General features: G+C 44.9%; 1 protein-coding gene across 1 annotated transcript; it reads left to right on the top strand.

The window, feature by feature from the left end:
- Nucleotides 1–2,304: 2,304 nt before the first annotated feature.
- UAP1L1 (UDP-N-acetylglucosamine pyrophosphorylase 1 like 1) lies at nucleotides 2,305–15,705 on the top strand. The gene is made up of 9 exons (XM_054998255.1): nucleotides 2,305–2,893; nucleotides 4,934–5,138; nucleotides 6,253–6,428; nucleotides 7,408–7,580; nucleotides 9,138–9,331; nucleotides 10,672–10,812; nucleotides 11,610–11,795; nucleotides 12,189–12,255; nucleotides 13,500–15,705. The coding sequence occupies exons 1-9, from the start codon at nucleotides 2,596–2,598 to the stop codon at nucleotides 13,587–13,589; spliced, it is 1,530 nt and encodes a 509-aa protein (XP_054854230.1). The 5' UTR covers nucleotides 2,305–2,595; the 3' UTR covers nucleotides 13,590–15,705.
- The last annotated feature ends 672 nt before the right edge of the window (nucleotides 15,706–16,377 follow it).

Below are 16,377 nucleotides of genomic sequence, written 5' to 3'. Positions count from 1 at the left end.
ATAGCAGAAAGCAGCTTCATGTGTATTTTTTCATTCAATACTTTTCAAAACAGACCAAGGTTGAATTTGGACAGAACTCTGGGATTTCCTGGTGCATTTTTTCCTTCTTTGCAGTGGTCTTGGGAGGCCTTCTGAGGACCCTGTATGTTTGCTTTGGAAAAACCCAACAGCAACCCCGGTCTACATGGCCCTTTTCTTTTTCCCGGTCTTGTTTACCGCCTGAGGATGTGCTGAGCTGGAGCACATGATGCAGCCAGCCATCGGAAGCATGCATGTGCATGGTGGGGGCTTGGGTATACTGCATCAGATAGAAACAAAAAGGAGTCTGGTGACACCTTAAGCCACAGATTTATTGCGGCATAACTTTATGTGGACTGGAAAGGTGAAAGCCAGTGTAGTACAGATCTGGAAGACCCAGTTTTGAATCCCCACTGGACCATGATGTTGGCTAGGTAGTCTTGGGCTAGCCAGCCTCTCTAAGCCTAACAGGGATGTTGTGAGAATAAAATGGAGAAGAGAATGATCTTGTAAGTTTCTCTGTGTCCCCTTAGGAGAGAAAAGCAAATTATAAATAAGCAAATAAATAAACTTTTTAAAATAAATACATATGAGAATATGGATTTGTCTAATTGCTGACAGCAAAATCCTAAGGACACTTTCCTGAAAGCAAGCCCCACTGAGTAGACCTGGGCTGGATTCTGATTTGACCTGCTAAGAATGGCACTGTAAAGACCAACATGTCAGCATACTTTAATTGTATTATATGCAGGTGACACCCAACTATTGTCTAAGCCTCTAGGTGCTGCTGTCTCTGTTCTTGACCACGGTCTTGAAGGCATGGTCAGGTGACTAAAGATGTAAAAGCTGAAATTAAACCCAAGTGAGACAGAGGTGATTAATGTTGGTCAGAAAAGTGTCCTGAAAGGTTCCATAGTCTGTTAAGAGGTAGTACCAATAAAACCGGTAGATTCCCTAAAGAGCTATGGGGCACTTCTGTTGGTGAACTTAATCCTATCCATTGAGATGTATGTCAGCATTGTTAGTATGGGAGTGCCTTCTTTCATCTACCTCTGGTCAGGAAAATCCACCCGTTTCTCGACATAGCTGATGTGGCTGTGCTGATCCATGTTACTCTAACCCTGAGACTGGATTACTGTAATGTGTTCTATGTATGGCTACTCTTGAAGACTACTCAGAAACTTCAACTGGTTCAGAATGCAGCAGACCATATAAATCAGACAAACAACCCACATGACGGGAACATTGCCGTAGGTATACTTGCTACCCTTTCTGGAATGAATTCAAAGTGTTTCCCCCAGAAATTTAAAACTCTCTAGGTCTAAGTGCCTCAGATTTGAAAGATAGACTTTCCCTATATGACCCCAAACACACCCTTAAGATAAACAGTGTTTGATCTCCTCTCCTTCCTTAAAGGAGGCGAGGCCTTGGTTGCTAGGGCTCAAACGTCTTCTACAGTGGCCCCATCCTTATGGAATGGGGCTGCAAGGTGAAGCATGGGCCGTCCTGTCTCTTTTCCAAATCAAGCGACAGAATAAGGGAGAGCAGTATAAAAATACAAAATAAAGTCACCAATATATCGGATGTAATTTCCAGCATGGAAATCAAGAGGTCTCTTCTAAGATTCTCAGGTGATTTCCCGACCACCACACCCCACTCGGTTAACTTCAGCCAAGGTGGCTGCCTTGAGTGCCTTTGGCTCAGGCGCCAGGAGCTTGATTCTCTTGTTTTCTAAATCAGGAAAGTGGTGCATTGTGCGCTGGTGTAACTGAAAAACTGCTGTGAGTTCCAACGGTGTGCATTTAGGGGTATTTGGATCCCTCCTAAAACCAGTACAGGGAATCATAAAAATAAAGCAGCTTCTTGTTCCCTAATCGTGTTAAAATGATGGGCGGGAGGGACAGTGGGATGCCCCCCCCCCTTCAGGCTTAATCCGCGAGGGTCCTCTGCTCTTGGACGTTGAACCCACTCGTCTGATGAAGACGCGAGCCAGTCCTACTTAAAAGGGCCCGGACACCTATGGGCTCGAAGCGGCTCCGGGGCTCGCCCTTGCTGAGCGGGGCTGGCGATCGCACTTTTACTCGATTCTACGTCCATCCCACCTAACCCCGTTTTTTAAAAAAAGTTTTCTAGACGCGTCATAAGGGGGAAAAATTCAGTCTTTGAGTCCTGGCGGAAAACAGGATGTTGGAAGGGGGCGTTTCGCCCGTCGGAGGCGAGCCGTGCAGCGGCAGTTTCCCCGCACTTTTCTCCGCCCTCCCCTAGTGGCTTTTCCGGCAGCTCCGTTGCCTCGCCTCCTCCGTTCTTCGGCGGCTCTTGGCCGGGCTGGGCCATCCGTCTGATTGGACGGAGGCCCTTCGAAGCCGAAGTGGGCAGGAGGAGGACAAGGTACACGGGGAGGAAGGGAAACGCGCGTTCCAGCAGAAGGAAGCGCAGCGGCCCGCGCGCGCCCCCGAGCAAAGTTGCAGCCGCTGGAGGTTGAGGCAGGCGCGCGCTCCAGACCAAGTCGCCTTTGCAGTTTGCGTCTCTCCCACTTTGCCGGGGAAGTGCGAGGAGCCGCTGCCGCGGGAAAGGGCCATGGGGCCGTCGGAAGAGGAGCTCCGGGCGCGCCTGCAGCGGGTCGGCCAGGCTCACCTGCTGCGCTTTTGGGCCGAGCTGGAACCGGCCCAGCGGGACTCTCTTCGAGAGACGCTGGCGCAGCTGAGCGCCGAAGAGCTGGACGAGCACTGCAGGCGGGCGGCGGAGGCCTGCGCTCGGGAGCGAGGAGGCGCTGGCCAGGGCGGGCTGGACGGCAGCCTGGAGCCCATCCCGGCCGAGCTCCTGGGCAGTGTCTGCAGGAGCGACGGGGCGATGCTGGAGAGGTGGGAGGAAGAAGGTAGGCGGCGGCGCCCTCTCAAGGCTGGCGTGGCAGGGCTGGGGGCGCCGGCAGGAATTGGAAGATCTCAGTACCATTGACGTGCGAGAGCTTTCGGCCGGGAGTGCTGAGCGGAGCTTCCGTGGACAGAGGCAGTCTATCCCCGAATGCCAGATCCGGGCATAAAAGACGGGGCAGAGCGGTTTATTTTTATGTCCGTGTTTATTTGGAATCTTAAATCCCAGGCTGCCGCTGAAGAGCCTTCAGGGCGGCTGACAAAGGCACACCTTTAAGGGGGGGGGAGACTTCTAAAGCGATAACAAAGAAGTGAAACAGCAAACAACAGCAAAAACAAAATTAAACCGCCATTAACTTCTTGCCAGACCAGACTCTCCTTTGAATTGTGTGGGGGAGGGGGGACCTTGTGCTTTCTGATTGCCAGGATCCGAAGAGCTGCTTCAAGAGCACCAGACAACGCATCCCTTTTGCATTTTGTCTCTGCTCAAAAGTGGGGTGGAGGAGGCTGCGCTTGTTTTGGCAAGTCCCAAGCCCTGTTGGGCATCCAGAGCAAGGCAGGGGGGCTTTAGGGAATTCTGGCCGATGTATGTTTTTTCTTAGAGGAAAGAGTTGCAGAATATTGCCAACTGCCTTTCTCTTATTTGACCCCAGCCAAATATTCCCTGGAGCCTGGGAACCCCCAGTGCCAGCTTCCTTTTCATTCTGGTGCCCTTTGGGAGCAAGGCTGACTGGGAGGGGCTCCTTGCCCCTCCAACCCTGGAGCAGTTGGGGGCAGACCTGTGTCAGGGCAAAGCTGCTTCCACGGGCCCCCTGCTAGGCCTTTGCAAGCAGCAGGCACCTCCCAGACAGGAAGAAGAATCTGCTGCCTGCTTGTCACAACAACTGCATTTGAAAACGGACTCTTGCAGCTCCTTTCATTACAGTGGTAATGTCACTTTTTAAAGATGGTTTCAGGTGGGTAGCCATGTTGGTCTGCAGTAGCTGAGCAAGGTTCAAGTAGCACCTTAAAGACCTGCAAGATTTTCCAGAGTATAAGCTTTCGAGAGACAAGCTTCAGTCTTTTCATCTGATGAAGGGAGCTGGTCTCTCTCAGACCCTGGACAATCCTGTTGTGCTTTAAGGTGCTGCTGGACTTTAACGTTGTTCATTAAACCAAAAACAAAATATCTCAAGATGGCAATATCTTGAGAGAGACAGGGAGGGGTCAGGGGCTGCTCTGTCTCTAATGGTTGAATAACATTTATAGAAATCTTACTGAATATTGCTGAAAGTATTACAATAATTAATTAGTTTTTATATCAAGTTTTGTTTTTCACAAAAACAACTCATTTGTTTTTGAAGTTAGAATAAATATGAATGTGTTGACAATTAATGTAAAATCAGTGTCTTAATAATACCGGAGAATATTTAACTTACCAGTTGACTAACTCTCTCTTGCCTGGGCAAACGGCCAGCCCTTTCATTGAACTCAGGAAATATACTCAGGACTATGCTCGAAATGCTATGCAGTAATAGTAGTATTGGAAGGCAATGGTGGAGTCTCGAATTCAGGACCGGAGATATATTTAAAATACTCAAGGCCTGGATTTAAGAACATAAATCAGTGAGTGCATATCTGTCCCAGAGACCAAATTTTGCCCACAAATTTCAACTGGAATCATGCCTTAAACTGGCTTAATAATAACCATTCCCTCTCCCTTGGGGACTGTAGTTCTGTTCGGCAGCTGCAGAATCTCCACAAGTGAATTCTTCGTACCCTTACCAAACGACAGTTTCCAGGCTTCGTTGGAGAATGCCACGATGCACCTGCCTGGCATATAAACTAATATAAGCGGAGCTAAGTGACTAGCGTAGCTATACCCTGTAGATCGGGATTCAACCCTGAGATGTGTGGAATAGAAACAAAGTGCTTTGGGGTTTGTTTTCTTGTGGTGAGGAGGAATAGCATTCATCCTTCAGCTCGTCTTGGGTTTCTGCTTCCCTTCCTGAAGCTGTCCAAATTTTCTTCCAGCCCTGAGCTGGTCTTTCTCTGCCCCCTTCCAGGACTCCGCCAGATCTCTCAGGACAAAGTGGCAGTGCTCCTCCTGGCCGGGGGACAAGGAACGCGCCTGGGGGTGCCTTATCCCAAGGGCATGTATGACGTGGGGCTGCCCAGCCACAAGACCCTTTATCAGATCCAGGCAGAGAGGATCCGCAGAGTGGAGCAGTTGGCTGGTGGGCGTTTCGGTGTGCAGTGCACCATCCCATGGTGGGTAGCTTTTTGGATCTGTTGACTGTATCTCCAACAATTGGCAACTACCCTGTGAAGTGACAGGATGAGAGCCCAGAGTTCTGCTTTGCTTCTGGACCAAAAGGCATAGAATATCAGTAAAGCTGTTCATAAACATGATTTAAGTAGAGGTTGAAATCTATAAAGAGCTTTACAGCAGGTTAAAATAAACAGGTCTTTGCTTTGAGTAGCTCACACATAAAGTAAGGAGGAGACAGGGAAAAAGAGGTTGCTGGTGGTCTGCTTTGATGTAAAAAGTATTCTCCTTGGAGAGGGACTGGGGCTTAGTGTTCGCGCACCAGCTTTGCACGTAGAAGGCCCTTGGTTCAATTCCAGGAATCCTCAGTTAAAGATCTTGGTTAGCAGGAGGTAGGGAAGAACTTTTTCAGCCTGCGACTCCGGAGAGCTGCTGCTAGTTTGTCAGTACAGAGCTCGATAGATCAATTATTGTACTTGATATAAGGCAGCTTCTTACAAGCAGAACCATAGCTCAGTGATTGAGCACTACATTGACATGCACATGAACATGTGAAGCTGCATTGTACTGAATCAGACCCCTTGGTCCATCAAAGCCAGTGGTGTCTACTCATACTGGCTGTGGCTCTCCAGGGTCTCAAGAAGAGGTCTTTCACATCACGTACTACCAAATCCTTTTAGGTGGTGATGCCAGGGATTGAACTTGAGACCTTCTGCATGCCAAGCAGATGTTCTACCAGTGAACCACGGAGAAGGTACCTGGCATCTCTGTTTACAGGTATCTCAGGTAGCAATTAATAGGAAAGGCAGATCTCTGCCCAAGATCCCAGGAAGCCACTCCCATTCAGAATAGGCAGCACCGGGCTAGCTGGGCCAATGGTCTGACTAGGTATTAGACAGTTTCATGAAGTGTTCATGTATTTTTACCTGGGTTTTAAAAAATGTCTAGTTTTTGCCAGTCACAAGCTATGCATACCCAGTTACCAAAAAACCTCCCAAACCCTGCTGTAAACCAAAGTTGGCTTGTTGGGGTTGAGTGCCTTTTCTGTGAGGTAGCAATTATGCTGAGCCTTGTGTGTGAGGCGACATCTCTTTTTCTCCCTTTCCTTCTCTGCAGGTATATTATGACAAGCGAGTTCACGCTGGGGCCAACGGAGAAGTTCTTCCAAGAGCATAACTATTTTAACTTGAAGAAACCAAACGTCGTCATGTTTGAGCAGAGGATGCTTCCTGCTGTCACATTTGATGGGAAGGCGATCCTGGAAGAGAAGGGCAAGGTTGCCCTAGCTCCAGGTATGCTGTTGTCTGTCACAGGTGCATCTCTTGTGGTGCAGCAGAGATTGGATGTGAATGTTCCTAAACTCTGGGAGGCCTCTGTGCCTTGCTCCTTTGCTTCCCAGATTCATTCTGCAGGAAACGGAATGCTGGACTGGGTGAGCCACTGGTATTCTTTCTTGTATGGCAGAACATGGGCTTGGCTCTCACAGACAGAAGGTGGGGTGAGAAACTCGTACATGGGCTGTGTCACTTGGAGGTTCACGTGATTGAATGCTTCTTGGTACGAACACTCCCTTGTACATAGAACATCAGCATGTTAGGGAGACATCTTTTTTTCCCTGTCTCCAGGTATACAAATAAGCATTTCATTTCAGGGGCCCCAACCTGCAGTTTGAAGGGGACAGTTTTGATGTCCTCTTACTCCTCATCTGTTGCTTATGAGAAGCACAGATTAGAGATTCAGTGACCTTGCATGGGCTCTTGTGTACGTGCATACAGCATCTTGCTGCCCGTTAGTCTGCTGCCATTTTGGGAAACCAGATGGGGATGGTAAGAACAGCACTTGGCTTGTTGCATAGCTTGATCCTATGCCTGGTCCTCATGAGGGAACTGTTTATTGTTTAACGTGGCTTTTGGTACAGTAAGAAGTTGCCGGTTTCTATCATGGCTGTTCTTGTGTTGTAGGGGTGAGTAACTCCCCTACGTCATAGCTCACCTTGTGATGTGTATAATACTGTCCCTCTTACCACATGGATGGGGGAAGAACACTCATGAATGTGGCAAAAGTTGTGCCATTACTAGGTGCTAAGTGGTTCACATCCTATGAGCTCAGCAGGTGGCCTTGGATAAGCTGCTCCTCACAGTCCCTGCTCCCCAGCTGCTTTGTGGGGATGATAATAACACTGACTTTGTTCACTACTCTGAGTTATGTTTGTCTTCCGCTTATGCAGATGGATAAAGGTGAAAATAATTCTGTGTTCCTTGTGTGCTACAGATGGCAATGGTGGTTTGTACCGTGCTCTAATGGAAAACAAGATCCTGGAGGATATGGACCGACGTGGCATTCAGTACATCCATGTCTACTGTGTGGACAACATCCTTGTCAAAATGGCAGATCCAGTCTTCATTGGCTTCTGTGTCTCTAAAGGGGCTGATTGCGGTGCTAAGGTAAATGTCTTGGGGGTAGGGTATATGGGAAGGGCAGCTCATTGGTAAGTAGGGCCGGAAAAGCTGAAGGTGATTTCCCATTCTGTTAATGGTGACTCTGTTTGATAGCCAAACAGCGATGAAGTTAAAAAGCTGTGCTTTAGTCCAATCCTTCTATGCTGTCTTTTTGCAATCTTTGGAGGTTCTTTGCAAACATTTTTCACTGTGTTGTCTTTGCTAAGCCATTATTTGGAACTATTTTATTTATTTGTTTGAATATTTCCCCTTTTCGTCCCCAAAAGAAACCCAAAGTGGCTTACAAAAAAGTGTGGTTGCTCTCTACTTTCTGCTTCTTTGTTTAAAAGCAACAGCACTCCAACCTCGGACAGGCCATTTCTAACACTGGATCTTTGCACCAGTTTTGGGACCTGTGAAGAGCTCCAGGATTGGGAAGGGGAAGAGAGCTCCTCCAGGATACCATACTGTGCTAAAGGCTCGAGTAGGCCAATTTTCCCCATCCTTCTCTGTTTTTCTTTACTCTTTCATCAGTGCTCAGGTGCCCTCAACTTTTATGTTTCCTCAAGGGGGATCAATATGCTTTGTCCTTATCAGGCTGTGCTTCAGGTGTGAGTGTGTTTTATTGACCAACTATTTTTCCCCTTGCTAATCTAGGGAGTCATCTGAATATACAGAAATCCTGTTTGTGGATTGCTCCATTTTGCTGCCTGAAGGATAGGCTATTGCCCATCAATTTGCCATTAGAAGGAGCACGCTGGGTGCCCACAGAGAATTGCGGGTGGAAGGATCTGAAACTCAACTTTCTGTGCCTCCTGAGGGGTGCTCAGTCCTCATCAGGCCATTTGGGGTGCCTTTGGATAACTTACCCTCCTATTTTTCTGCATTCAAGTGGAAGCAGATTCCTGAAGAACTTAAGCCTGTCTGACCAGTGTTATTCATTTACTTTTCTTTTAAATATAGTAGGGATAAGGATCACACATAAGGGTTTTTAAAATATCTTTTTTGTGTGTTTATATAACTTTTTGTTCTAAACACCTGCAGAAGAGTTCTGTGTAACTTAAAAGGCTGTGCATTTATTTTATGTGGGGAAGATTACTAGAGGCTACTACAGGCATGAGCATGAATTTGCTGCAAAGTGGCAGTAGGAGAGGGTGCTGTTCTTGTACTATTCTTGAGGCTTCCGAATAGTTGTTCTGTTTTGTTCACACACATGTTGTTCTGTGGACTTCAACAATCTATAACTGTGGTATCGAGGAGGACAGAGCATCTTAAAAACCATTACCTCCCCCCCCCTAAAAACAATGAAAAGTGAGTTTCTGGCCTCATCAAAGTGAAGGTAGAAAAGCTAAGGAGGTGGATGGATATGTTTCGGTACTTTGCAGAACTCCTTGGTTTGCATAAATAAAAGAAGTTCATACAAAATAACAAATCTTTGCATGCTTGAAGTTGGCAGATTTTGTTTGCTTTGGTATGGAGTTTGCTTTGATCTGCAGCATCCTGCCTCTTTGTCCATCCCTGCTTCCCCAAGTTCCTGATCCAGTGTCAATCTTATATTTGCAGGTAGTGGAGAAAGCATACCCCACTGAGCCTGTGGGGGTGGTGTGTCGTGTGAATGGAGTATGTCAGGTGGTGGAATACAGTGAAATCACCTTGGATACTGCACAGATGCGGAACCCTGATGGCCGTTTGACATACAGCTCCGGTAATATCTGCAATCACTTCTTCACTCTCGGATTCCTTCGGGCCATAGCAGAGTAAGTCCTGTGGTGCCCACTCTTTTCAGGGTGTGAGTGTACAATTTCAGGACTTAGGAAGTGGAGAATATGTATGTGGAAGTGATACAAACCTTGCAAGAACTGGAGTGTTTCAGAAGACTGGGTTTTTAAAAAGCTTGATACCTCTGGTCAGGTCCTGCAAATTGTGCAGCAGCACATCTGAGATTTTAGACCTTTGGCTAGAAATCATATAGCTGAAAGAGGGAAGGAGGGTCTTTAGGGTCAGCAGAGTGCATTTTATGCTCCAACTGTAATATGAAAACAAAAAAAAACACTAATTCTGGAGCCCTGTGGAAAACAATGTGGTCTAGATAAATGTAATTGCAGAAGATTTCTTGGTATAATTTCCAGTGACAAAATGCAGAAATTCTTCTGTGGTTGTTGGTCAGACTTTTAAAAAGGAGAGAGATTTGACTGGTCCAGTGATTTTTATCTAGACTGTGGGACAAACCTATATTACTGCAGAAGGAAGGTTCAGAAGGGGCTTAATTTTCTGTCTGAAAGTCATGTCTCACGCTCCACTGAAATGACACCAAATACCCTTGGGGGGTGGGGGGGGGAAGATTTCTGGAAATCCTTTGGCAACTTGCCCAAAACAACATGCTTAGTCACTGGAAACTACACTTCTGCTTATCCCAGGCAACTAAACTGACAGTTCAGATCAGTCAGTTGCTTTGCATGTTCTGTGGAATGAAGTTTCCTTCTGTTTGCCTCTCTGCACCATAGGTTTGAATGTTCTGCCCCGGGTCCTTCCTCCCCCCCCCCCCAAGAGTTTCCCCTTTTGACAGGAGGACGGTGGCTCTTTCCAGTCCTGCCAGCCATGATGGGGCTTATGGAAGTGCAGATGAGTCACACTCAGCTGCTGGGAGATTCACATGGGGAGGCAGTGACATGTGTCTCCTTTGTGCTGTGTCAGCCCTGCAGGCACCAGCAGAGCTTAGAGGAGCATGAGAGCTGCCTTCCCTTATGTTGTTGCAGCAGGACATGGGCGATTGTCCTGTTGCCTGATGGGAGTGGGCCATGCCAACTCTTGGAAGTCTGTTGGGCCGTGCCAGTTTTTGGCACTTGATCTGTCCTGTGTCCAGGCATGTTGCAAAAGTTTACAAGAAAAAAAATCCAGGGTCTGTTCTTGATTCCTGCAGGGCTTCAACCAATCCCAGAAAGCAGCAGCCTTGCCCTTGCAGCAGAAGATGGGTAACAGTTAGCGCGTACTAGCATTTTGAGAATACTTGCACTGCTTGTCACTGACAAAACCTCAACACAATGTTGGGGCGAGGGGTGCTCAGAGTTGCTTATAGTTCCATTCTTGCCCCCACTAGGAAATTTGAGCCCCAGCTGAAGTACCACGTGGCTATTAAGAAGGTGCCGTTTGTCAACGAGGAGGGCAATCTGGTAAAGCCTCTAAAACCCAACGGGATAAAGCTGGAGAAGTTTGTGTTTGATGTGTTCCAGTTTTCTAAGTTAGTGGCAGACATCTCTCTCTCTCTCTCCTTCCTCCCTTTCTTCCATTTTCTTTGATGGGGGAACTTATTTCTCAGAATTAAAAATTGGAGGAAAGCCTAGGGACCTCTCCGAAAATGCTTTGCTTAAAAGTAAAAAGATTATCCCCCACTTGCTCTGTTCCCTTTTGAGTGATTGATCTGGAAGTGTCTTCTGATTGTAAGGAAGCCTGCTCAGAGCTGCAGCTCGATACTACAAACCACACTTCCCGGAGTGTACAGTTAAAGATATTCAATTAATTAGTTCCAATATATTTAACAGTATATCAAAGTGACAAAGTGCACAAATTGTCTTGGAGGAGCGAGCAGCCTCTTCTATTGATGGGTGTTGGGGCTCACAGGAGACTTTTAATTAGTTCATCAGGGCACATGGCTTGGAACAGGGCACATGGCTTGGAAGATAATTGAATATATTGGGCATAGAATTATTTAGTTAAATATGTCAGCTTCCACCCTGTGAAACATTAAATGTACTGCAGTTTTCCGCAGTCTGTTTGTGACATTTTTCGTATGCGTCGTGTTAGAATCCAGAGTCTTCTTGAATGCAGACCTCTTAGAATTGTTTCTTGGAACACCGAACTGGCTAGTAAGATACTATTAGATAAAGCCAAAACAAGTTGCCACCAAAAAACTGGGGTGGGGAGAAACTCAAGATCAGGAGTAGCAACCTTCCTTTTTGATACCCCAACTTTTGTTTCTGTGTCGATACTATATTAATGCACCCAATTTTAAGTCTCCAAGTTCTCCTCTGTTGATAGGAATTTTGTGGCCTTTGAAGTCCCAAGAGAAGATGAATTTTCCCCATTGAAAAATGCAGACACTGCCAACATAGATACACCCACCATGGCTCGGCAGGCACTCCTGTCCCAACACTACCGCTGGGTGGTAAAGGCTGGAGCTACATTTGTTGATGCCAGTGGCCAAAGAATAGATAAGAAGCACAGGTAGGTGTGGGTGCTTCTCCTATGCCCACAATGGAATCCTGGAATTTTGTAGTTCAGAGAAGCAACCTGGAAAACTGCAGACTTCAGTGGCTGTCACCATAGCTAAATCTGTGTTTGCATCATGATTTGTACCTTCTGAGAGATGGTCTTTTAGATTGAGAAGGGGGAAAGACATTTCACAAGCATAAATACAGCTAGAGGGGCTGGGGCTTAAACCTTGTTGAGATGTTTCCCTTTTTGACCTCGAATCTCTTTCTTCCAGTCCCAGACATGTAAGGTCTTGTTGTAGTTACTCCATTGGTTAGGGAAAGCCACTCTGCACATGCTCTAATACGTCTGTCTTATTGCATTCATATCTGCAGATAGCCATGAACTGCATTTTCTCTCTTTCAGTTTATCCGGAGATGAAGAGTCACCTGTTGTATGTGAGATTTCGCCTCTAGTCTCTTATTTTGGTGAGGTGAGAGATTTTATGTAGACAATGCTCTCTTGTAAGGGAAATTAACCATGCGTTCTGCACTGGCTTAGAAACGAGCACAGATGGAGTGGAGCTCTGAAATTTCATGGATTTGTTACACTCCTTGAAAACAGACTAGAGTGCAAAATATTTTCATTTTAATGTATAGTTTTTAATAAAATGTGAGTTGCATTCTCTGCCGTGCACCTGAAAAGACATTAGAACATCTTTAGAAATATTAAAAACATTAGAGCATCAACAAAATAATTTAAAATATTTACATTAAAAGCACAGTTGATTAGAATTGTAGTATTAAATGCTGGCTGTGTCCAAGTGCAAAAAACGTATTAAGAAATCCTTCTTGGAGGATAAGAGAGAAACTTTTTGTTACAAAAGCATGCTTTTCTGCTTTATATACACACCAACACCTCATTAATTGAGAAGGGGCTGAAAAACAGCATATGTAAATTTGGCCTTGGAAAACAAAAGAAATTTTATTCATTATCTAAATGAAGTTAATGATGGATGAAAAAACGTTCATTTTATAGTTTTTCCCTGGTGCCTGATGGTCTGGTTTTAAGCTTTCAGGATATATGAAACTAAATATATGATATTAATTTCCACTGATTATTGTTGTTTCAGTGGCCAGTGGTCCTGGGGGAAACCAAGCAGTCTGGTTTAGTGAGTTTAAAAGGTCACAGGGGAATTTGGAGATATGAAACTTAACACTGAAACTTTGCAGCAAGAAACATTTTCCATTAAATCAAACCAAATTTCAGAAACAATAGGGAATGCACTTCAGAATACTTATCTGTAAAATTCCAGTTGGATTGCAGTCGTCTTCTTCTCGGCTTTAGCTACATAAGATAAAGAAAAAGACACTTACTTCACATAAAAAGACATTCACATAAGAGAATCTATGGAATTTATTTATACGCCTGACATGAGTTTTGTGCGTCTTTAATAATAATATTTATATCTATTTTGTATGAATATTTATTAGAAGTATGTAAGTATATATTTATAAGCACTAGTCACTTTGCACTGTAATACACTTTATATTTATAGAGACTGATTTTTTGCATTCTTGTATTTCCCTCCAATTGTGGTTTTCCACTGAGTTGTTTGTCTCTAGATATTGGAGGTGGGGGGGGGGCTTCTATTTGGTTGATCAGCAACCACAGCAGAACTAGGGAGTCTTTCCAAAATGGCACACACTACTCCTTTCCCCTTCCATCTTTTTTTAGGGTCTGGAGACATACCTGAAGTCAAAAAACCTTCAGTCACCTTTTCTTCTGGATGAAAGTGCAGCGGAATTCATGGCACAGCATGAATGAAGGAGACCTCTAAGTCAGGAGATAAACTTTGGCAACCAGCAGGACTTTTTTTCAGGGGGAACGCAGTGGAACAGAGTTCTGGAACCTCTTGAAAATGGTCACATGGGTGGTGGCCCCGCCCCCAATCTAAACTCCCCTCTGGAGATCAGGGGCGGGGCCACCACCCATGCGACCATTTTCTCAGAGAGGCAACCCACTGAGTTCCACCACCTCTTTTCCCAGAAAAAAAGCCCTGGCAACCAGTATTTTCTGGGGAGTTCCTTATTTTCAAGTATCTTTCATAGATTTCTTAATTTTTTTCCCTAGGAAAAGAGTACTTTGGAGATGACAGATGATCGGAATTAATTCTATGTCAATAAACTCTTACTATATTTTTTTGTAAAACTGAAATCTAGCATAATTACTTCAATGTGTTTTTGATCGGGATGTGATGTTCTATAATTCTGCTCCTGGCTGCCAAATAGCTTTATTAAAACCTGGATGATAACATGGAAATTGCCAGCTGAGATAGAAGCCATTCTGTCCATTCTGTAGTGGAAGATTTGGCGGTGGTGCAACTGCAGATGAGAGTTTGGCCTGTTTTAATGTTAAAATCAGTTGCCTGTGAGGCTAAAAGGGGACAGCAGAAGAGACTGCCCCTAGCTCATAGGGGGTCTCATAGAGGGCTCAAAGTGGGCCCCACACCCTAAAGCATTGCGCTTGAAAGTCTGTGTTTAACTTGTGTAGCTGGCCTGAGCTTGAAAGTGCTGTTCTGACCGATGAGAAGACTGTAGTTAAATTTGGACAATGGAAGGCTGGCGAAGGACTGCCTCGAGACCAATGAGGCTGGCACCAAACCTGCCTGCAAACAACCACCAAGCAAGCATTTTGACTGTAAAACAGACATTTTTCTTCTCCTAAACTTTGAAGTTGGGTAATATTGTGCCATGCTCTTTGTAGCTCTTTTGAAAAGTGCCTTTTGACCCTGAAGATGCTGCATGTTCTGGAGAGGGAGGAAGAGAGGGAGAAAAATACTTGTGCCTGCTTGGCACCAGATACCTTAAAGTGCTTTGAAGGTAGGGCTGGGCTGGCACTTGGTCCTTTGTTTGCTCTGTGCAAAAGTGGTAACATCAGAAAATAGGATGTGAAAGAAATAAGAGGGCTAGCAGCCTCTGAAATGGCAGGTTGGCTGTGGCAACTTGATGAGTGTACAGGGTAGGGGGGCCCTTTCTACTTCTATACCCAGTTCATCCCAATCCTGTGCCAGAAAAAAACTGTGCTGACTTGTATACTTTATACAGTCTCAGCACATTTGCATGGTTGCCTTACTGAGTTTAATTTATTCTGTACTTTTTGCATAAATTTGGTTTTGCTTGTAGAAGGAGCCTGAAAAGCCATCCCAGCTATTCAAAATCTTACTCAGCCACTTCTCCAGCTTCTGAGATTTTAGTGGGCATAGCTTATCTGTTTTCAAGCATATTTTCACTACTGTAAGACCTAGAAGCTTTTGTTAAGATGAATAAAAAACCTGACAGTTAAAAGTGGCTAAACAAATTTTGCACCTTCTCTCATCTTCTGAGTACTGACTTCTGCTTGCACCAAACAATAGCAACAGATCTATTCCTTCTGTGCTAAAAGGAGTGATGTGATTTGATCCTTAGAAGAAAGGTGTTGATGAAAATACATTAAGCTGTACAGTAAAGAGTAGGATACATAAAGATTTATTTGCAATACATATTCAGATACTTAGGTTTCTGAAATATTAGCAAAAACTGACCATTTGTATATGTTTTTAATTCTGTCGGACTAGAACATTCCTTTTGCATTTGAAAGCTGGGATCCCGAATGATGGGAGATTTGCACTACCCTGGCCCAAAAGCATTTTTGCTTTTGAATATGGGCGCATCTAAGTTTTTCAGTGAGGGTTTTCATTCTTATGAACTTAAAGAGTAGGTAAGAAGGAGCCTTATTCTAGATTATCTGCTGTATATTAAATTGCAAAGATGACATGGGCACTTCTTAAATAGCTTTGATTCTGTTGCATTATGCAGCTCTTTGAAATATCGAACACCTGTACTGATAATATTGTGAATGAATAAAGGTGCTTGCAGACCATGCGAGTGAAACAAGAAATCAATAGGTTCTTGCCTTTACATTTTTATGGGGAATAAGATGCAAAATATTGGCCTGCTGAAACAACCATTCTGTTATCCTGTACCTGGGCTAGAGAGATCCAGCTGATGCTCCAGATGAGGCCATCTAGACTTGCAACATTTCTGCTTACCTGTTAAATGAAAGAAGTATACCAAAGGACATCTGTGGAAATGCTAGCATATTTTTCTATTCCTAATCTGCAGAGGGAGGGTGGTGTGTGATACATCCTTGCCGCAGTTTCTGCTTGTTCATTTTATTTTCCTAAACATTATGAAACAAGTTATGAGGGAATGCTGGCATGTAGAGCTTTGGGGGATCCAGGTAACCTGTTTTCCTACGCCCAATTGGTCTCCTTGTATCACCATCATCTTGTTCTCTAAGGCAAGAGTGACACAAACAGTTCAGAGGTTGTAAATTCGCATAATGGACTTGCATCTTTGATGACAGAGATAAGTCTACAGCTGGGCCCTCTTTTGCTTAGCTAGAAGTTACTCGTCTGGGTATTTCATAGCTGTGATCTGATCCTATGAATACCTGTATATAGGAAATTAGTCTCTGTATTCAATGAACCTTTTTCCTGGGGGTGTGTATGTGTGTGTGGACTTATACTGTACATGACAGTACAGAAGATGGTCACTATAGCTAACGATATTGC

This window comes from Eublepharis macularius, chromosome 14 (genome assembly GCF_028583425.1).
Source record: "Eublepharis macularius isolate TG4126 chromosome 14, MPM_Emac_v1.0, whole genome shotgun sequence".
Taxonomy (NCBI): Eukaryota; Metazoa; Chordata; class Lepidosauria; order Squamata; family Eublepharidae; genus Eublepharis; species Eublepharis macularius.
This window is presented reverse-complemented; position numbering and strand designations above follow the sequence as displayed.

Excerpts from the sequence above, each read along its gene's own strand:
- UAP1L1 (XM_054998255.1), top strand. The coding sequence starts at position 2,596 with ATGGGGCCGTCGGAAGAGGAGCTCCGGGCGCGCCTGCAGCGGGTCGGC. Across the intron at positions 2,894-4,933 it reads GGAGAGGTGGGAGGAAGAAG|GACTCCGCCAGATCTCTCAG; the intron begins GTAGGCGGCGGC and ends GCCCCCTTCCAG. Across the intron at positions 9,332-10,671 it reads TTCCTTCGGGCCATAGCAGA|GAAATTTGAGCCCCAGCTGA; the intron begins GTAAGTCCTGTG and ends TGCCCCCACTAG.